The 21,202-nt window shown below is 57.1% G+C and overlaps 1 protein-coding gene across 1 annotated transcript in view; it reads right to left on the bottom strand.

The window, feature by feature from the left end:
- Nucleotides 1-19,091, bottom strand: part of ITGB4 (integrin subunit beta 4) — a 37,814-nt gene extending 18,723 nt beyond the window's left edge. Inside the window, exons 1-18 of the mRNA XM_025362948.1 lie at nt 18,953-19,091; nt 15,772-15,860; nt 13,243-13,325; nt 13,015-13,116; nt 12,665-12,869; nt 12,047-12,143; nt 10,893-11,064; nt 9,237-9,500; nt 8,745-8,834; nt 8,339-8,461; nt 7,735-7,899; nt 7,469-7,545; nt 6,338-6,540; nt 3,318-3,421; nt 3,090-3,188; nt 2,781-2,910; nt 2,030-2,152; nt 1,832-1,938 (exon numbers count right to left, since the gene is read on the bottom strand). Coding sequence (XP_025218733.1) covers nt 1,832-1,938; nt 2,030-2,152; nt 2,781-2,910; nt 3,090-3,188; nt 3,318-3,421; nt 6,338-6,540; nt 7,469-7,545; nt 7,735-7,899; nt 8,339-8,461; nt 8,745-8,834; nt 9,237-9,500; nt 10,893-11,064; nt 12,047-12,143; nt 12,665-12,869; nt 13,015-13,116; nt 13,243-13,325; nt 15,772-15,850 — 2,223 coding nt within the window. The 5' untranslated portion in view covers nt 15,851-15,860; nt 18,953-19,091. The remainder of the gene's footprint in view (nt 1-1,831; nt 1,939-2,029; nt 2,153-2,780; nt 2,911-3,089; nt 3,189-3,317; nt 3,422-6,337; nt 6,541-7,468; nt 7,546-7,734; nt 7,900-8,338; nt 8,462-8,744; nt 8,835-9,236; nt 9,501-10,892; nt 11,065-12,046; nt 12,144-12,664; nt 12,870-13,014; nt 13,117-13,242; nt 13,326-15,771; nt 15,861-18,952) is intronic.
- Nucleotides 19,092-21,202: the final 2,111 nt, after the last annotated feature.

The following is a 21,202-nucleotide window of genomic DNA, read 5'->3' as shown; positions in this document are numbered from 1 at the left end:
CCCCCCCAGCCCAGCTAATTTTTTTTTTTTTTTTTTTTTTTTTTTTTTTTGAGACGGAGTCTCACTCTGTTGCCAGGCTGGAGTGCAGTGACACGGTCTTGGCTCACTGCAACCTCCGCCTCCTGGGTTCAAGTGATTCTCCTGCTTCAGCCTCCCAAGTAGCTGGGATTACAGGCACACACCACCATGCCCGGCTAATTTTTGTATTTTTGGTAGAGATGGGGTTTCACCATGTTGGCCAGGCTGGTCTTGAACTCCTGACCTCAAGTGATCCACCCACCTTGGCCTCCCAAAGTGCTGGGATTACAGGTGTGAGCCACTGTAACTTAAATAAGTTTAAGAAACTTGTTTCTCAAACCCCATGCTACAGGTTTAAGAAACTTGTTTCTTAAATCTTTTTTTTTTTTTTTTCTTTTTGAGACAGAGTCTCACTGTGTCACCCAGGCTGGAGTGCAGTGGCGTAATCATAGCCTCAAACTCCCAGACTCAAGTGATCCTCCTACCTCAGCTTTCCAAGTAGCTGGGACTACAGGCATGCGCAACTGTGCCTGGCTCAAACCTATTTGATCATATAACTCCTTTCCTATGTAATGCACACTAATATCCCACAATACTGGTGGTTACTACGGAGTGTGGTCTGCTGCCTACAGTCCCCGCTCAGCCATGCCATCCTCCACACTTTCCTCTCTCTTATCTGTTCTCCCCAAGGACCACCAGCTCCTGGCGGGCAGGGCCCTCCCTTCCCTGTTGTGGCTCCCAGGCCCTTCGCATGTGGCTGACCCCAGAACAGGTGCTCTCAGGGATCTGCCCACTGATGACTGATGGAGTGGGGGTCCTGGGCAGGCGCTAGAGCTGGGGAAGATGTGGGCTCAGCTTGCCTCAGCCCCTTCTGAGGACTGTGCATTTATCACCTGCCTCTCAGCCCCAATTTCTCCATCTGTCATAGGGCATAGTGACCTTACCCCACTGGCCTCATGGGGTGATGGGGGCGGAGAAATGGAGTCACATGGACATGCTGTGGCCACAGCACAAAGAAGAACGCTGAGCTAAGCAGAGAGCGGACGCTGGCAAGGGCTGAGCTGGGGGCTGGGGCTCCAGGATGACTCGGGCTAGGAGCCCATAGGCGTCACCATCATGACTGTCACTTGGGAAGCTGGATGGGGTTGGTGTGGGTCTTTCCAAGCAGGGCGGGGGCGATGGTACATGCTACAGGTCAGTCCCTTCTGAACTTCACTAATTTAAGCTTCAGCTCTATTTTCTGAGGTCAATTCTATGACCTTCATTTTACAGACCAGGGAACTGAGGCATGGAGAGGTTAAGTAATTTGCCCAAGGTCACACAGCTGGGACCAGAATCCAGACAGCTGGGCTCCACGGGCTGAAGGCTCTGGCTAGAAAGCTGCAGGAGTGGGGATGGTGGCGGGCTGTTGGGGGAACCATAGGGAGGCCGGGGACCCTGAGGGGGGTTGGGGACCCTGAGAAGGACCCTGATGGAGGGTGGGGACCCTGTCAGGGAGGGGACCCTGGTGAGGTGGGGACCCAGGATGGGGTTGCGGATCCTGGTGAGGTGGGGAACCAGGATGGGGTTGGGGACCCTGGGGAAGTGGGGACCGTGGTGGAGCATGGGGCCCCTGTTGGGGTGGGGACTCTGGGGAGGTGGAGACCCAGGAGGGGGTTGGGGACCCTGGTGGAGGGTGGGGGCCCTCTTGGGGTGGGGATCCTGGGGAGATGCAGACCCAGGTGGGGGCTGGGGACCCTGGTGGAGGGTGAGGGCCCTGTTGGGGTGGGGACCCTGGGGAGACGAGGCCCTGGGAGGGACCCCGGGCCCTTACCTTGCAGCAGGCGCAGTACTTCCAGCAGAGCAGCAGCAGCAGGGCCAGGAGCGGCAGGAGGAGGAGGAGCAGGGGGATGAGCCACCAGAAGGAGCTGGGAGGGCAGTCTGGAGAGAAGAGGTAGCGGGAGGTGGTGCCCGTCCTCCCCGCCAAGCTCTGACAACATGCCCCTCCCTGCAGCCGGCCCCACCAGCTCACCCTTCTTCTTGTGCACCAGGACGGTGCTGTTGGGCCCAGGGGCGCCGTCGCCTTCCATGGTGTAGCTGTAGGTGCAGTCATCGTCCTCGTCCCGGAAGGAGCAGCGCACCACCACCTCCTCGGCTGTACCCACAGCCGGTCAGCAGGGCACCCCAGTCACACCCCTCCGCCCCAGAGGACCCCAGGGTCTGGTGAGGGGGCCCCTACGCTGGGACCTGCCTCACCCACAGCAGGGCCTCCTGGGGAAGAGTGGAAGTCCTTGCAAAGCCGTGCTCTCACCTGGCACAGGGACGGGTGAGGCAGGGGCTCCCCTGATCAGGAGCATCAGAGTCTAGAAACCGACCTCCCCCACTTCCCTGACCTGGACATCACCCAGAAGCTCAGTGTCCAGAAAACATATCTGACCTCGAGGAGGGGAGGCTGCGTGTCTCCAAAGCGTGACCATGTACCCCTGCTGTGTGCATGCCCCTGCCCAAGTCAGGTGCCCCCCACCAAGACTCTTGGTACCTTCCTGGGCCAGACTGTGTCCCATCGCCTGGGTTCTGTGCCTCCTGCTCAGGCTTTTACCCTTTTCTGGGACTCGGTGTCCTCTATCTGGGTTCTGTGGTCCCTCCCAGCTCTGGAGTTCCTGTCTGGACTGTGTGGCCTTAGCCCAGACTGCAAACCCCTGTCCAGGTGATGACATCCTTGCCCCGTTGGATGCCCCCTGCCTAGGCTCTCAGCACCTCCAACCCTCAGCCCCTGCCCCTACCTCTCTTAAGCTCGTCCACCATCTTGACCTTGAAGTTGCATTCCTCACACGTGCGCCCCTTCTTCTCCCCGGTGCCCCATGCCTGGCACTGCACGCAGGAGCGTAGGTCCTCGCAGAGGCCCGGGTGGATCTTGGCGGGGAAAGGCAGGGCAGATAGGCACTGTGTTGGGTGGGCTTCTGCCAGATCCCCGCTGCTCCCCAAACCTCTTGCCCTTGGCCAGCTCCTGTGGCATCAGGCTTAGCCCCTCCTGCCCACCCTCGCCTGTGCCTTGGGTTCCCACGCCCACACCCCGTAGGTCCTGGCCTCACCGCCGAGTAGTTGATCTCGCAGATGGTGTCCGTGTAAAGCGACTGCTGGTGGCAGTGGCAGCGGCCACACTCACAGTGGCCACGTCCATTACAGATGCCCTGGGGTAGGAGGGGGCACCAGTGAGCCAGCTGTGCCCCATCCCTGCCTGTTCCCTCTCCTCTCTCCATAGGGTTCTCTCTGGAGAGGGTGGGTTGTCCTGACAGACACTGTCTTATGCCCAGGCCTACCCCATTGCTGTCGATGCAGGTGGCATTGCTGAGGGGACAGTCACAGCTTGGGCCTGTCCAACCAGGCTCACACACACACTGGCCCATGGAGCAGCGTCCTCGGTCTGCAGAGAGGGACAGGGAAGGGAGAGGAGAGCTACATCTGCGCCTGTAGTCCAGGCTGCCCACCTGGCAGGGAGGACCTGTGGGAGCAGAACTGTGGGAGCTAGGATGCCACTACCCTGGGGTAGAAGTCATCTCTTCCTCACTTTCCTGGAATCTCCTTCCCTGGAGATTCTGCCTCCATCCTGCCTACCTTCCACTCTGCAGCCAGAGTAATCATCTCAAAACAAATCCAATCATATGGCTCCTGCTCCCCTGACTGAGAACCTCTAATGGGTCCTGGCCAATGCAATAAGGTCAGAAAAAGAAATAAGATGTATAAGCTTTAGAAGATGAGAAATAAGGCCAGGCAAGGCCGGGCACGGCGGCTCACACCTGTAATCCCAGCACTTTGGGAGGCCGAGGCGGGCAGATCATGAGGCCAGGAGATCGAGACCACCCTGGCTAACAGGGTGAAACCCCGCCTCCACTAAAAAATACAAAAAAATTAGCCAGGCATGGTGGCGGGTGCCTATAGTCCCAGCTACTTGGTAGGCTGAGGTAGGAGAATGGCGTGCGTGAACCTGGGAGGCGGAGCTTGCAGTGAGCGGAGATTGTGCCACTGCACTCCAGCCTGGGCGACAGAGTGAGACTCCATCTCAAAAAAAAAAAAAAAAAAAAAAAAAGAAAGAAGACCAGGCAAGGTGGCTCACGCCTGTAATCTCAGCACTGGGAAGCCAAGGCAGGCGGATCACGAGGTCAAGAGACTGAGACCATCCTGGCCAACATGTACTAAAAATACAAAAATTAGCTGGGCGTGGTGGTGCATGTCTGTAGTCCTGGCTACTCAGGAGGCTGAGGCAGGAGAATCGCTTGAACCCGGGAGGCGGAGGTTCCAGTGAGCCAAGACTGTACTCCAGCCTGGTGACAGAGCAAGATTCTGTCTCAAAAAAAAAAAAAAAAAAAGAGAAAAAGAAATAAAACTGTCAGCTGGGCATGGTGGCTCAAGCCTGTAATCCCAGCACTTTGGGCGGATCATGAGGTCAGGAGATCGAGACCATCCTGGCTAACACGGTGAAACCCCGTCTCTACTAAAAAATATTTAAAAACTAGCTGGGTGAGGTGGCGGGCGCCTGTAGTCCCAGCTACTCGGGAGGCTGAGGCAGGAGAATGGCATAAACCCGGAAGGCGGAGCTTGTAGTGAGCTGAGATCTGGCCACTGCACTCCAGCCTGGGTGATAGAGCGAGACTCCGTCTCAAAAAAAAAAAAAAAAAAAAAAAAAAAAAGACCAGCCTGGCCAACATGGTGAAACCCTGTTTCCACTAAAAATACAAAAATTAGCTGGGTGTGGTGGCAGGCCCCTATAATCCCAGCTACTNACTAAAAATACAAAAATTAGCTGGGTGTGGTGGCAGGCCCCTATAATCCCAGCTACTTGGGAGGCAGAGGCAGAAGAATTGCTTGAACCTGGGAGGCAGAGGTTGCAGTGAGCTGAGATCATGCCACTGCACTCCAGCCTGGGTGACAGAGCAAGACTCCATCTCAAAAATAAATAAATAAATAAAATTGTCATTATTTGCAAGTATCAGGAACATGTCACAAAGTATGCAGAAGAATCTACAGATAAATTATTAGGTTCCATAAGTGTGTTTAGCAAGGTGGCTGGATACAAGATTAATATACAAATAGTTAGAAAATGAAATTAAAACCTCCAGTGACTCCCTTTTGTCCAAAGGATGAAATCCTGCTCTGAACTAGAACTGAAGCCCTTTGTACTCTGGCCCTGCCTCCTTCCCCAGAGGCACCTTCCTCCCTTCTTCTCTCATACTTCCCTCTGTGCCACTTGTCTGCCTTTTTCCAGTGGTGCCCAGTTTTCTCTTCTGTTTCTCTGAGCACACTCAGGAACAGACAGTTGAAGAGAATAAAAGGTGAACAAAAGCAAGAACAGAAGAAAGAGTAGAAAAGCAGGGGCTTGGAAAGTATACAGTGAGGGCTTCATAAGTATTTGATGAGTAGATTTTCATTCATCCTCCTCCATTCAACTACCAATCCTTCCACATGCCGCCGTATCTGAGTTCTGTGACCCTGCCTAGATCTGATGTTCCTGGCCAGACTGTGTGCCTATGGCCTGGACCCATGGAAATACAGAGAAAGCTCCAGGCCCTCCAGCTAGAAATTTAGCATCTTTGGACTGGGTGCAGTGGCTCATGCCTGTAATCCCAGCACTTTGGGAGGCTGATGTGGGCAGATCACCTGAGGCCAGGAGTTCAAGACCAGCCTGGCCAACATGGTGAAACCCTGTCTCTACTAAAAATACAAAATTAGCTGGGCATGGTGGTGCATGCCTATAGTCCCAGCTACTAGGGAGGCTGAGGCAGGAGAATTGCCTGAACTGGGGAGGCGGAGGCTGCAGTGAGCCAAGATTGTACTATTGCACTCCAGTCTGGATGACAAGAGCAAAGCTCTGTCCCAAAACAACAACAACAACAACAAACACACACACACAAACACACACACACACACACACACACACAAATTTAGCATCTTTGGAGAGAGGAAAGATCATAATGCCATATATCTGCCAGCCATTGGAGGACTGAGCTGGGGGCACCCACTCTAATGAGCTAGGGGTGTGGAGAAGGGGGGTGGGCATAGAACTGAACTGCCAGAGAGAACCTCAGGGGAGTTGGACTCTTAAAACCAGGGGAAATTCCTGCCAGCAGTGGCCTTGGGCATGGACGTTGCAGATGAGGGAAGTGAGGCCCAGGTTGGGGCGGGACTCGGGGGCAGCCCTCAGGGCATCCAGAGTGGGCTGGGCCTGAACTTGGGGATTCTGATTCCAAGCCTGGCTCTCCCAACCCGGGTCATGACGGGAAGGTCATGCTCGCTGTCCACCACCTACCCCGCCGTCAGCATTGGCCGCAGCTGTTGTGCTCACCATTGCAGAGGAACCCGGAAGTGCGGGGACACTGGAAGTTGTCATACTCGCAGAACTGACCCTCGTAGCGGCCCTCGCCGTAGCACACACAGTGCCCGCACTGGCACTCCCCACGGCCCGAGCATGGCTTGTCCTCACCCTCCCGCAGGCAGGGCTGAATGTCACTCAGAGAGCCGGTGGAGCAGTTGCAGGTCTGGCCACTCCTGAAGGAGGAACTGGTCACTTCCCCGAAACAGCCCAGAAGGAAAGCTGGGGCTTTTACTGTCCCATTTTATTTTATTTATTTATTTTTTATTTCGAGACAGAGTTTTGCTCTTCTCACCCAGGCTGGAGTGCAGTGGCATGATCTCAGCTCACTGCAACCTCTGCCTCCCGGGCTCAAGCAATTCTGCCTCAGCCTCCCAAGTAGCTGGGATTACAGGCATGCACCACCAAACCCAGCTAATTTTTTGTATTTTTAGTAGAAATGGGGTTTCACCATGTTGGCCAGGCTGGTCTTGAACTCCTGACCTCAGGTGATCCACCCACCTCGGCCTCCCAAAGTGCTGGGATTACAGGCGTGAGCCACCTTGCCTGGCCTGCTGTCCCATTTTACAGATGAGGAAGCTGAGGCAGCTCCTAGTCATGCAGACAGAAGTGGCTGAGCTGAGACCTAAACCCCAGTGCCCTGTCATGCCATCCCTTCCAGTGTCCTTTCCTCACTGCTCTGCCTCAAGTGGTGACAAGCTCGTCCAGTGTCGTGAAGCTAAAGTCCTTACTGCCATGTGTTTATGAGCTCTCTTCTGATCAGGCAATATGACACAGGACTCAGAATACCAAAGGCACGGAGCGAAAAGGAAGTCTCCCTCCTGTGCCTGTTCCCCAATATCCAGACTCCAGCCCCAGCAGCCATCCCCGTCTCAATCCTTGCATCTCTTTCTAGAGACAGCCCATATATCTCTCTATTTGAAAGTGCTTTGAGCTGGGTTTGACCAACAACTGGGTGTGCCCCACCCTTAGCCATTTCTTTGATTGCCGCCCCACCCCCGGCCAGGTGTACAAGGTGCACCCAGGGTGAGGTCCCTGCAGGAGCCCAGCCTTCCCATCAGGGGCCACTGGTGTCCTTGATGCCCACCTCTCTTCCCCACTCACCAGCCCTCACTGCACACACACTGTCCACACATGAAGTCTCCATTGAAGTTGCAGCGAGCTGACCGCACCTCTTTTTGCTGGAATGAGAAAGACCACGATGGGGTGTGTTGGGGGAGCAGGACCGGGACCACTGGACACTTCTGCTGCCCTGTGTGCCTCAGGACATCCCACAAGGGAGATGGGGCACAGGAGTCCTGCTTCATTCCTCGGGCCCCCGGGGTGCTTGGCTCAGCTCTCCCCTCCCGCCCAGCGGGGCTGCGTCATACCAGCTCGCAGGGGCACACATCACAGATGATGTCCGCGTCCATCTTGAGGCCATCGGAGAAGGAAGGTTTCAGATGGATGTTGCCCTTCTGGTCCTCCTTCGGCAGCTGGCACACGTGCGTCCCATCCACGTGCTCGATGGCCCGCAGCTGCACCTGGTATATGCCCTGCAGGGGCCCCGTGGTCAGCCAAGGCAGGCCCAGCCCCAAGGACCAGAGGGTCACTGATGCCTGAAGGCCCTCGATCACCAAGTTCCTAGATGTCTGGATCCCTGATACGAGCTCCTGCTCACCTCCCTCAGGGCTGAAAACTCCCTCCTTCCCAGCCAGTCACAATCACAGCGACAATGACAGTGGCCAGGGCCTCTGGGCTTCGTGACACTAACCCATTTACTGCCCCAGCAAGCCTCGGGGCTCGACGCTCGCATGCCGAGGAAGCCAACAAGCAGAGGAGCATGCCAGGCTCATCCAAGCGGCCAGACCCAGGGATCTGCACCCAGGCCTGCCCGACTCCAGGGACCACGCTCTTGACTGCTGTTTTAGACGATTCCACTCCGTGCGGGGCGCTATGCCTGTCCCCCACCCCGCTACCCCCACAGAGGCGTACCACTTCCCCCCGCTGGATCTGAAAGGACCCAGTCTTCATCTTCGGGAACATCTTGGAGGTGACCTCTGTCCGAAAGCCTCGGGGGCTGTCTAGGGCCCGGATGTCCAGGTTGGAGCGGATTCGCTAAAGGAGGAAGGAGGTTGGTCAGTGCTCTGTGGGGGGCCTGGCTGTGCTCCACCCCAACCCCCAAGTGCAACTGGCATCATGTGGGGTGCTACAGAGCCTGCAGGAGCCAGGGCCAGGCCCAGGTGGCCCCTCAGGGCTTCAGGGATAACCAGAGACCCTTCCTCACTGGCCTGTCCCAGACCCTTTTTGCAACCATGACCCAAGACACCTCTTGCCCACCCTGTCCACCTCCTGCCCTGCCCCAGAAGGGCTCAGACTCTGGAGCCCGAGCTGCCCTCACATTGAAGGCCTCCTCCAGCAGCTCCACGATGTTGGACGAGTCTTCCTGCAGCACCCCCAGCGAGGAGACAGGGAAATAGGTGTGAAGCTTCTGTGGGAGAGAAAGCCAGGCTAAGCATCTCCATGAATCTGAATAGCTCTAGGATTCTTCGTACTTTGAGGATGGGGAAACTGAGGCCTAGAACCTGCTGTGGTGTTGCAGAGCCTGCCCTGTTAGCCCCCACCTGCCTGGGAGTTGGGGTGGAGGATGGACACATGACTTCCCCTTCCCACCAGGGCCCACTTTTGGTGGGGTCTAAAAGCTTTGGGAAAGGAGAAAGGAAAAAAGGGAGAGAGGGAGGAGGGGAGGGAGGAGGGGAGGGAGGGAGGAGGGGAGGGAAGGAGGAAGGGAGGGAGGGAGGGAGGGAGGAAGGGAGGAAGGGAGAGGTGTCTGAGAAGCTCCATGGACCCCCTGCCTTGACCACCTCCCGCCCGTGGAGCCCGGGCCCCGCACCTCGTAGTAGCTGTAGGAGTAGTTGGTGACAGCAAAGATGGGGATGATGTTGTGCTTGGCGAGCAGGCGCACCAGGGTGGGCACCGACGGGTAGTCCTGTGTCCTGTACTGGGTGTAGGTGCCCGTGGCGTCCAGGTGGCACCGTTCATCATTGCGGTTCATGATGCCAGCCAGCACATTGGCACCATCAGCCTCATAGTGGAAGGCCGACTCGGTGGAGAAGACCAGCAGGTGGGTGCTGTCCGGGCGCCAGCCAATGTCCCTCTGGGAAAGGCAAGGCAGGGTGTGCCCACTCAGCAGGCTGCCAGCTGACACGCGTCACGGCGTTGCGTAGGACGGGGAACGCAGGTCCCAACATGGGGCTGGGCTTCAGCCACTGGATTCACAGCAAGTGCCCTCATGAAAGATGCATGTGTCGGCACATGACTGAGTGACAACACTGAGAAACAGGAGCCGAGGATGTGGCCCCCCAAGGAGCTGGGGCCACAGGTGTGCATCACATCCAGCTAATTTTTGTGTTTTCTTTTTTTTTTTTTTTTTTTTTTGAGACAGAGTCTCGCTCTGTTACCCAGGCTGGAGTGCAGTGGCGCGATCTCGGCTCACTGCAAGCTCCGCCTCCCGGGTTCACGCCATTCTCCTGCCTCAGCCTCCCGAGTAGCTGGGACTACAGGCGCCCACAACCGCGCCCGGCTAATTTTTTGTATTTTTAGTAGAGACGGGGTTTCACCGTGGTCTCGATCTCCTGACCTTGTGATCCGCCCGCCTCGGCCTCCCAAAGTGCTGGGATTACAGGCGTGAGCCACCGCGCCCGGCCTAATTTTTGTGTTTTCTACAGAGACAGGGTCTTGCCATGTTGCCCAGGCTGCTCTCAAATCCTGGACTTAAGCAATCCACCCACCTCAGCCTCCCAAAGTACTGGGATTACAGGTGTGATCCTTGCTTTTTGTTTTCTGATGTAAGTAATATGAGTATTTTTTTTTTTTTTTTTTTTTTTTTGAGACGGAGTCTCGCTCTGTAGCCCAGGCTGGAGTGCAGTGGCCGGATCTCAGCTCACTGCAAGCTCCGCCTCCCGGGTTCATGCCATTCTCCTGCCTCAGCCTCCCGAGTAGCTGGGACTACAGGCGCCCGCCATCTCGCCCGGCTATTTTTTGTATTTCTTAGTAGAGACGGGGTTTCACTGTGTTCGCCAGGATGGTCTCGATCTCCTGACCTCGTGATCCGCCCATCTCGGCCTCCCAAAGTGCTGGGATTACAGGCTTGAGCCACCGCGCCCGGCCGAGTATGTTATTTTAAAAATGAACAAATGGATGTACATATCAAAGGTAATGGCTTCTTTGGATGCCCAGAACAGGCGGAGACTGGGCAGCTGGTGGGTTCAGGGTACTAAAGATTCCAGAACCCTAAAGCCCAGTTGATACGAAACCAGGCTGTGACTGCTCAGGCCAGGGGACTGTGGCTCCCAGCACATCTGAACTCAGATTGTAACTGAGACCTACTCAGAGTCTGAGCTTGTCTTAGGGCGAAGGGGTTGCAGGCTCCCAGGCTTTCCGCAGGGCCAGTGAGCCTGGCGCCAGAGCAGGCCAGAGGGCAGCTCAGGCCCTTGCCCAGAAGTGCTCGCCCCTGACCTGGGCTGGCAACGCCCTTCCCAGTGCCCACCGTGCACACGGCCGTCTGCAGGATGGCATCGAAGCCGCCCTCAGGAGCGTCCAGGTTGCCTGAGATCCTCTCTCCCTGCAGTTTATTCCGGAACTCATCCACATCTTCTGTCAGGCTGATGACGTTCTTGAAGGAGAAGGGGGGGTCACTGTTGGGCCAGGGCTCCTTCAGCCTGGGCAGAGGTGGGAGGGACAGAGAGTGTCACAGGAGGAAGACACTGCAGACCCCAGTGCCCCCAGCTCGTTTCAACTAGAAGGAAAATTTATTTTTTATTTTATTCTATTTTTTGAGACCAAGTCTTGCTTTATTGCCCAGGCTGGAGTGCAGTATGCACGATCTCAGCTCACTACAACCTCTGCCTCCTGGGTTCAAGCGATTCTCCTGTCTCAGCCTCCTGAGTAGCTGGGATTATAGGCGTGCCCCACCACGCCCAGTTAATTTTTTTTTTTTTTTTTTTTTGAGACGGAGTCTTGCTCTGTCACCCAGGCTGGAGTGCAGTGGCCAGATCTCAGCTCACTGCAAGCTCCGCCTCCCAGGTTCACGCCATTCTCCTGCCTCAGCCTCCCGAGTAGCTGGGACTACAGGCGCCCGCCACCTCGCCCGGCTAGTTTTTTGTATTTTTTAGTAGAGATGGGGTTTCACCGGGTTAGCCAGGATGGTCTCGATCTCCTGACCTCGTGATCCGCCCGTCTCGGCCTCCCAAAGTGCTGGGATTACAGGCTTGAGCCACCGCGCCCGGCCAGTTAATTTTTTTTTTGTGGAGACGGAGTCTCGCTCTGTCACCCAGGCTGGAATGCAGTGGTGCGATCCTGGCTCACTGCAAGCTCCGCCTCCCGGGTTCACGCCATTCTCCTGCCTCAGCCTCCTGAGTAGCTGGGACTACAGGCGCCCGCCACCATGCCCGGCTAATTTTTTGGTATTTTTAGTAGAGACGGGGTTTCACCGTGTTAGCTAGGATGGTCTCGATCTCCCCAGGCTGGTCTTGAACTTCTGACCTCAGCTGATCTGCCCACCCTGGCCTCCCAAAGTGCTGGGATTACAGGTGTGAGCCACCATGCCAGGCCGTAGAAGAATTTTAAGTTGTGGATGAGAGAGGAGTGGGGATCACATGGCCTGGACCCTTGCCCACCCATGGGGCAGACCCAATCACTTACTTCTCAGGCCTCATGTCTGTCTGCGGGACGCTGACTTTGTCCACAAACTTGCCAAATCCAATAGTGTAGTCACTGGTGAGCTGGCTCAGGACCTGAGCTGGATGTCAACAAGACAGAGAGGGGATAGCTGAGCCCTGATGCCCGGCATAAACATGGGCCCCCCACCAAAGGCTGGCTCAGAAGGGAGGAAGAGGGAAGTTAACACTTTGCATGCTGGACAAAGGTTCATGCTCACAACATCGTCTGTTCTTATTTACGGATGAGGGAAATGGGCCTGGGGGTCTGGAGTTACACACACGGCAAGGGCAGGGTGGCTGGGAATGCAACCCAGCTCTGAGGAGCAGAAGCTTCCCCACAGCCTCTTGGCAGGGGTACCCTCCTTGTCAGGGCCAGATGGCTCCACTGCCTGCTTGCCCTGGGCCTTCTCAGAAGTCCCCAGTGGTGAATAGGGTCTGGCTGAGATTATTCCCCTGAGAATGGAAGGGAAGGTTTCTGGGGGCTCAAATGTCCTGTGTTTCCTTCTGGGTGGGTACAGTTGTCCTGAGTCCTGGCCTCCCAAGCAGACGCCCACCCTGTCCCCCTCCTGTCCTGCTGTCCTCCACTCTGGCCCTGCTGTACCCAGGTTCTGCCCCATCTTCTTGAGGTTGTCCAGATCATCAGACATGGAGTTGGAGAAGTCCATGAGGATGTACAGGTCCACGGGGCTCTCCCGGGGCTCAAACACCTCCAGCTCAAAGTGCCGCTCCTCACCAGGCCGCAGCCGGACCCGCAGGCCCTGGGGGGACATCTGGCTGCGCCGCAGGGTGGTGTCAATCTGGGTCTCCTGCAGCCAGTGGAAGGGGACAGCTGGCTGGAGGGTCACTCCAGAGGCCCGATGGGGGCCCAGCCCAGCCAAGGGGCACTATACACCCCCATAAATAGCCAGGCTGAGCATGGGGAGCCCCCACCCCAGTCCCCCCACCAGGCACCTCTGTAATCTGGAAGCTGCTCTCCATGACCACGATGCTCTCGCGCTGACAGCCTGCGGCCAGCAGCTCTGCCTGGGTGTTGCAGCGCCGGTCCCTGAACATCTGGCCAGAAGGACAGAGGGTCAGTGGGGGCAGCACCCATTCCCTGGCTGCCCCAACCCCAGATTCATTTCCACCAGCTATTCCCGACCCTTGCCCGTTCCACACCGACCCAGGCCAGGTCCTCACCTCGTCCGTGCAGTAGGCGCAGTCCTTATCCACACGGACACACTCCGTGCAGCTCTTCACTGGGGCCTTCTTGCAGCGGTTTGCTGGGGGGCAGAGGTGGGCACATGAATGGGGAGGCGCTCAGCAAAGGCAAGCACTTTCCCACCTGCACCCTCACCTGGAGAGGTGGGGATTCCCTCGCTATGTTATTTATGTATTTGTGTATTTATGTATTTATTTATTATTATTTTTTTGAGACGGAGTCTCGCTGTGTCGCCCAGGCTGGAGTGCAGTGGCGCAATCTCAGCTCATTGCAAGCTCCACCTCCCGGGTTCATGCCATTCTCCCACCTCAGCCTCTGGAGTAGCTGGGACTACAGGTGCCCACCACCACACCCAGCTAATTTTTTGTATTTTTAGTAGAGATGGGGTTTCACCGTGTTAGCCAGGATGGTCTCGATCTCCTGACCTTGTGAGCTGCCCGCCTCAGCCTCCCAAAGTGCTGGGATTACAGGCGGGAGCCACCGTGCCTGGCCTTACGTATTTATTTTGGTTTGTTGTTGTTGTATTTTTATTTTATTTTACTTTTTTTTCAGACAGAGTCTTGCTATGTTGCCCAGGCTGGAGTGCAGTGGTGTGATCTCAGCTCACTGCAACCCCCGCCTCCCAGGTTCAAGTGATTCTCCTGCCTCAGCCTCCCAAGTAGCTGGGATAATAGGTGGGCACCACCATGCCTGGCTAATTTTTGTATTTTTAGTAGAGATGGGGTTTCACCATGTTGGCCAGGCTGGTCTCGAACTCCTGACCTCAAATGATCTGCCTGCCTCAGCCTCCCAAAGTGCTGGGATTACAGGTGTGAGCCACTGTGCCCAGTCTGCATTTCAATTTTATTCAGTTTTGAGATACGGTCTTGCTGTGTCGCCCAGGCTGGAGTGCAGTAGCATGACCATAGCTCACTGCAGTCTCGACATCCTGGGCTCAGGCAGTCCTCCCACTTCAGTCTCCCAAGTAGCCCAGCTAATTTTTTATTTTTTGTAGAGACAGGGGCTCCCTGTGTTGCTCAGGATGGCCTCAAATTCCTGGGTTCAGTCAATCCTCCCACCTTGGCCTCCCAAAGTGCTGGGAATTATAGGTGTGAGCCACTGCACCCAGCCCTTCCCTATTTTACAGAGGCTAGGGTGTGTGGTCTACCCCAGGTAGCACAGCTAAAAACAAGCTGTGGTTTCAAACCTGGGACTTCCCACTCAAGCCAGAAGGACAGAAGGTGGGGACTGAGACAGTGGCACTGGCACATTCAGTGTTGGCACACCCTGGCCAGCCCCTGGCCTGCTGCCTCCTCAGGTCCAGCAGATGTTCCTCAGCCTTCCCCATTACCTTTCATGAGCTGCATCTAGCACTGGGCCCTTTCCAAGTCCCTCCTCCATCACAGCTTGTGCTTTACAGCGAGACCACTGCCACACGGCCTGTCTGTCCTCTGAGCCTCCTCTAGGGTGAAGGGAACGGTGTCTTGTTTATCGTGGTAGCCCTAGCACCCAGCACACCCGGCACACAGTGGGTCCTCAGTAACGAATGAAGTAAAACTCTAGATTGCCCCATTGACTCTGCTCAGTTAAAAATCACAGTGAGGACCTACTGTGTGCACCCGGTGTACACAGTAAGAGGTCTCCTAGGTTTCAGGCAATGGTGTGCTGCTCAGTGTTTAACAATAGCTCTGGTGGCCGGTGAGGCGGCTCACACCTGTAATCCCAGCACTTTGGGAGGCCGAGGTAGGAAGATTACTGAAGCTCAGGAGTTTGAGACCAGCCTGGGTAACACAGTGAGACTGTCTCTACAAAAAAAAAATTGTTTCTAATTAGCCAAGCATGGTGGTGCACGCCTGTGGTCCTAGCTACTCGGGAGGCTGAGGTAGGAGGATTGCTTGAGCCTGGGAAGTTGAGGCTACAGTGAGCCATGATGGCATTACTGCACTCCACTGGGATGACAGAGTGAGAGCATGTTTCTACATATACATTGAGTTAAATAAATAATAAACAAATAAATAACAACGGCTGTGGTCTCTGGTGCTTGACCTATAGCGTTTGCCAATTTCTGTGGTGTAAACATTTCTGTCGTGGTCTATTTCAAGCCACCAGCAGGACCCCCTGTGACAGACAAAATTCAAGTGGTAGGAGCTGGCTCCAGTGATTTGTCCACTAGTGACACTCAGAGAGCAGGTGACACGTCAGCAGTCCCTCTCTTCTCCAAATTCCTATAACCCTCTCGACTCCACCTCTGAGGCCTCAGTGCATCCTCTGGGTGCCTCAGTCCTGGGTGGGCATCTGCTGTCTCCTCTAGACGCAGCCTCCTTCCCTCCTATTCTCAGGCCCTGTGGCCAGTGCTCAAGATTCTCTAGGCTGAAGAGCTTGGAGCCTCGTTTTCCAGCTCTGAAGGTGGGCAGTGGTCAGTTGCTGAATGGCCAAGAGTGTTTAGGTGAGACCCTGTGAGAACCCGTGCAAGGGCAATGCCTGCCCAAGGTATGCCAGGAAGGGGCTGCAGGGCAACGTGGACTCACCCAAGGTCCCAGAGAGGCTGACGCTGATCAAGGCTGCCAGTAGCAGCCTGGCCCATGGGCTGGGGCGTGGCCCTGCCATCCTCTTCCTCCTGCAGAACAGCAACAATTGACACATGAGGCCTCAACAGCCATGGTCGGTGCCTTCAGCTCCCTCTCACTGCACAGCTGTGGGAACTGAGGCTCTGAGCGCCGGTGATGGGACCAAGGGCGCCCAGCTGCGAGAGGTAGGGCCCTGGGCCTCTGACTCCTGCCTTTTCCACTGCCTTGTTCCGTGCCATCCCTGCAGTGGCCGGATGCCCTGCCCAGGGAGGCCCCCTCCAGCCCTCAAGGACTTTGGTTTGCAAGTTTGTGCCAGCGCTGGGCCTGTCAGCGCTGGGCTCCCTGAGGGCAGATCCCAGTTTATTCTTCTTTGCCTTTTAGCTCCCAGTGGGCCTGGGCCAGGCTTGGCCATGATAGGCCCCAGTGAGGGCTCACCCTGAGAGGCGGCCACGGTTCTGCCTCCTGCTCCTTCTGTCCTGGCCCACTTACCCTTTGGTGAGGGTGGCACAGCTGGGAGGAGAGGGGCCCCTCCCAATATCTGGGGCCTGGGGCTGGGCCACAGCTACACGCAGTGGCTTACTGCACCGGGCTGGGTTCTGCGGTGACTGCCCGGCCCATCAGGGTGGGGTCTGAATCCTCTGCCCTACCCTGTACTTCTGCCTGCCCCAGAGTTAAGTTTTCGGGGCCCCTGAGCTGTTCACCCTTTCACAAGTTAGCCCAGAGTGAGACACATACACACACACACACACACACACACACACACACACACACACACTGTGGCTCGCCCCGAGGCATCCCCGGTGGCTGTGGGTTCAGTATTAAACCATCCCAAGTCCTCAGCAGACTTCAGGGCAGGCCTGGGCATCCCTGAGGCCCTCCAAGAGATGCTCAGCCTGAAGCCTGGGCAAGAAAAGAGGCTGGCAGCAGAGCCACCCAGGCCTGCAGGGCCGGGGCAAAGGTGAGCACCTCGCCTCTTTCTCTAGGGCCAGGTCTCCCAGGGGCCCAAGCCTCTGCCCTGCCCACTGGCCCTCCCCATTGAATCCTTTCTCAGCCCAGCTTCTGGGGCACTGGCCGCCCCAGGGTCTGGGGGCTGCAGTCCCCGAGTTGCTGGAGAAGACCTTCTCAGGCCAAGGGCAGGAGGGTGTAGCCTGCCTCTAAGGTGTGCAGCCTGGAGGAGGCCTCAGCAGTGACAACACAGGTAGGGCAGTTGTGGCACAGGGGCCGGGAGGCAGCCCTGAGCCAGCAGGGAAAGGGTGGGGACAGCAGGGTTTCTAGAGGGAAATGACTTCCTTGCGGCCTCGGGGTGTAGGCGCCACACCCACATGCTACACAATACAGGCTGCAGGCTCAGGCCTCCAGGCATCATTACACAGGCAGGTACAGGCCCGGAGAGCTGAGCCCGGCTCTTCCTCCCACTGCCCCGGCCACACCCCCGCAGGCAGTGCTGATTCCCACACCCTGACCGCCACATGTGCCCAGGACTTCACGGAGGTGACTGCTCAGCACAGGAGCCTGGTGGGGAGATGCTTACATTCTGCCCGTTTCCCAGATGAGAGACCAGGCACAGAAGGCTGTGGAGCTTCCCCCTCCCATGGCCAGCACTGGGAGAGCCAGGATAGGGCCCTGCTCTGCAGGCCCTGCCTTCAACCTCCATGGCAGCCTCCATGCAGAGGCTACAAAATGGCAGTTAGAGGGTTGGCGAGGCACCCAAGAGTGTTTGACTTGACTTAACTTGTTTAGAAAGTTTTAAAAGTAGGAGCCAATGTTAGAAACAACGAGATTTCTCATAAAAGTCAGGAATTCGTGTTTATCGTTAGATGCGTCATGATGGGCTGGGCCCAGCGCTCAGGACACCCACTCTCCAGGCGGCCCGGACCCCACCAGGCTGCCCCAACTGTATGTGCCAGCAGTTCCCTGGAGTGTGTGACTGCCACCCTGAATGCCATCACACTGCAGCACAGGCAGCTTCCCACACACAGGGACACACACACATACAGGCCATGTCCACCCACCCACGGGCTCAGAGCTCCCCTGGCCCCCCATCCCAACCCCTGAGGACCCCTCTGGGCACATCTGCTCCTGCCCACCATCCCCTCCCACTGTCACATCTCCTTCCCTCAGGGACCCAGGCCAGTCCCTCGCCCCCTAGAGGCAGCTGGCCAGAAGTCTGGGGACCCTAGGCCCTTGGCTGCTGTGTCATCCCCGAGAAATCAGGGTCGAGTAGACAGACATACCTCCCCTGCTGTCCCTCCTGCTGTCCTTCCCTCGGTCCCCAGGATGGAGACTCCAAGCCTTCACTGCCAGCTCTGTTGGAGACAGCAACAACCATGCCACCTGTGCCTGGTCCTTGTCCTCAGGGTGTGGCAAGGCCATGGGGTGGAGGAGGAGCCCTGTCCCTGCCCCTGGGAGTCACCAGGAGCCCCAGAGCCCCAATCCCAGCCAGAGGGCCACCCCAAAGGCCGAGCCGTGGGAAAGAGGGCCGATGCTGCAGGAGGTGGCAGTGTTGGGCACAGCCCCAGGGCTGGTGGGTGAGGCCAGTAGAGCTTCCTGAAGGAAGGCGCCTAGGGCTGACTTTGGGAGGAAGGCAGGCCTGTGCCTGGCCAAGAGAAAAGGAAAATCAGGGACTCCCCAGCCCCAGATGGACTGTGGCACCGCACAGAGCAGGCCCTGCCTGGAGCCGGGAGGGCATCTGCCTCTCAGGGTGGCTTTAAAAGTAGCAGTCAATGTTAGAAACAACGAAACTTCACATAAAAGTCAGGAATGTGGGTTTATCATTAGATGCGCCATGATGGGCTGGGCCCATCGCTCAGGGTAGCTTCTCCTCCACCTTCTTTGCAAACCCCAGAGGGACTCAGCCCCAGAGGCCTGCCAGCCACTGACCTCTGCCCACTTCTCCCGCAGGCGCACCCAAGGCGCTCCTCTGGCCTGGAGGTCTGATGGGCACCACCCTTCTCTAGCTGCCCTGCCCCTCAGCTCCCAGTTGCCCCCGGCACACTCCAGGGAGGCTGGACCCCTGTCCTGGGCAGCGTGGACGAAGGGACCCGGGCCTGCCAGCCTTCAGGGAGGGGAAGGGGAGATAAAAGCCACCGGCCCTGCCCGACTAGCTCCCCTGCGCGGCTGCCCAGCTGGCGCGGACACTCACCCTCTCCCGGTCAGCCTCGGCTGCTGTCGTGCGTCCGTCCTGGACCTACCTCGGAGCGGACTCGCTCCCTCTGCGCCTGGGCTGCCGCTAGGAGATGGGGCTGCAGCGCGCGGGCGAGCCGGGACAGTCCGAGGGCGGGCACGGGGGTTGGGGGGGGAGGACGGGGCGGGCTGCGCTTTATGGGGCGGGCGCGCAGGTAGGAAGGAGGCGCTGGTGAGTCAGGCGGGCCGCATTCCTTCGCGCGGCGCGCACCTGTCGGGGCAGGAGCTGGGTGCCGCCGTTGCCGGGTCCGCCCCCCGGAAAGGGCTGCGGCTCCCGCGGCGCCCGCCCAGCGCTCCGATCGGCCAGCGGCGGGGGCCGGGGGAGGAGCCACCGCTCTCCCTCTGCCTCCAGTTTGGTCCCGAGCTCGGGGCCCCTTCACCCTTCCAGGCTCCGGGCTCCAGGCTCGGGTGCACGGGATGCCCCGGGCTGGAGGCGGCCTCTTAGCCCCCCGCCCGCACGGGAACCTTCCCTGCCCCGAGTCTGGGCGGCGAGCCACCGCCGGGCTGTGCTGTTGCTGCCCCGACGGCCGTCAGCCGCGTACCCCGCTCCCTGCTCCCCGTGCCAGCGCGAGGCATGGGCCCAGGGAGTGCCCCCGGCCCGATCGCGAGGCCTGACTCCCGGTCCCAGCTCCGCTCTGCAGTTCACGGGGTCCTCTCAGCCTCCTACCCTCTAACCTCACTTTGTGTCCAGAGGGAGATCCGAGGAAGGATCGGGTCCTCGGTGCACGCTTGAACAAGCTACTTAAACCTCCTTACAATGTGAACAATGATACCCTGGAGAGGCCAGTGCCGACCTGGCATGGATTGGCACTCGATGCCTTGTTACAGTTGTTCTTGACAAGCTGGTTACGGAGCTGCCCCCTCCCTCCAGTCAGTCCTCTGAGAGCAGTCTCTCAAGTGCCACTGGTTACCATGCGTGTTCAGGTCAGAGCCTCTCAAGGAGCTCCATGATCCCAAAGGGCTCCATTTTTCTTTTTCTTTTTTCTTTTCTTCTTGTTCTTTTTTTTTTTTTTTTTAGACGGAGTCTCACTCTGTCGCCCAGGCTGGAGTGCAGTGGTGCAATCTTGGCTCACTGCAACCTCCGCCTCCTGGGTTCAAGCGCTTCTCCTGCCTCAGTCTCCCGAGTAGCTGGGATTACAGGCGCCCGCCACCACGCCCAGCTAATTTTTGTGTTTTTAGTAGAGACGGGTTTTTGCCATGTTGGCCAGGCTGGTCTTGAACTCCTGACCTCAGGTGATCCGCCCACTTTGGCCTCCCAAAATGCTGGGATTACACGTGTGAGCCACCGCGCCTGGCCCCTTTTCACATCTAAGGAAATTAATAATGTCTCCATTAAATGATGTGTGATTCAGTTCATATTCAAATTTTCTTAGCTGTCTCCAATATGTCTATTAAAAGTTTCCTTTTGAATTTGAGTCCAATCCATGCCGCCTATTGCATTTGTTTTCTCTCTTTGTTATTCTAAAATAGAACCCTCACCATCCCATCTCCTGCCCCACATTCACTTTTTTTTAGACAGTCTTGCTCTGTCACCCAGACTGGAATGCAGTGGCACGATCTTGGCTCACTGAAACCTCTGCCTCCTGGGCTCAAGTGATTCTCCTGCCTCAGCCCCCCGAGTAGCTGGGACCACAGGTGTGCACTACTGCACCTGGCTAATTTTTGTATTTTCTTTTTGGTAGAGACAGGGTTTCGCCATATTGGCCAGGCAGGTCTCGAACTCCTGGCCTCAAGTGATCCACCCACCTCGGCCTCCCAAAGTGTTGGGATTAAAAGCATGAGCCACTGTGCCCGGCCCCCACGTTGACCTTTTAGGAGCTGGGCCAGCTGTCCTGCAGAACACTCCCCTTTCTGGACTTGTGTTCCTCATGGGAGGCTTCCTTCTGCAATGCTTCCTCATGGTGTCGCTGGGCCTTTCTTTCTGCCCCTTGTAAACTGAAGGATAGGGCTAAAGGTCAGATTAGAATTAAGTTAGGCCGGGCGCGGTGGCTCAAGCCTGTAATCCCAGCACTTTGGGAGGCCGAGACGGGTGGATCACGAGGTCAGGAGATCGAGACCATCCTGGCTAACACGGTGAAACCCCGTCTCTACTAAGAAATACAAAAAAATAGCCGGGCGAGGTGGCGGGCGCCTGTAGTCCCAGCTACTCGGGAGGCTGAGGCCGGAGAATGGCGTGAACCCGGGAGGCGGAGCTTGCAGTGAGCTGAGA

Source organism: Theropithecus gelada, chromosome 16, assembly GCF_003255815.1.
Source record: "Theropithecus gelada isolate Dixy chromosome 16, Tgel_1.0, whole genome shotgun sequence".
NCBI lineage: Eukaryota > Metazoa > Chordata > Mammalia > Primates > Cercopithecidae > Theropithecus > Theropithecus gelada.
The sequence above is the reverse complement of the archived record's forward strand: the minus strand, read 5'-3'. Positions and strand labels throughout refer to the sequence as shown.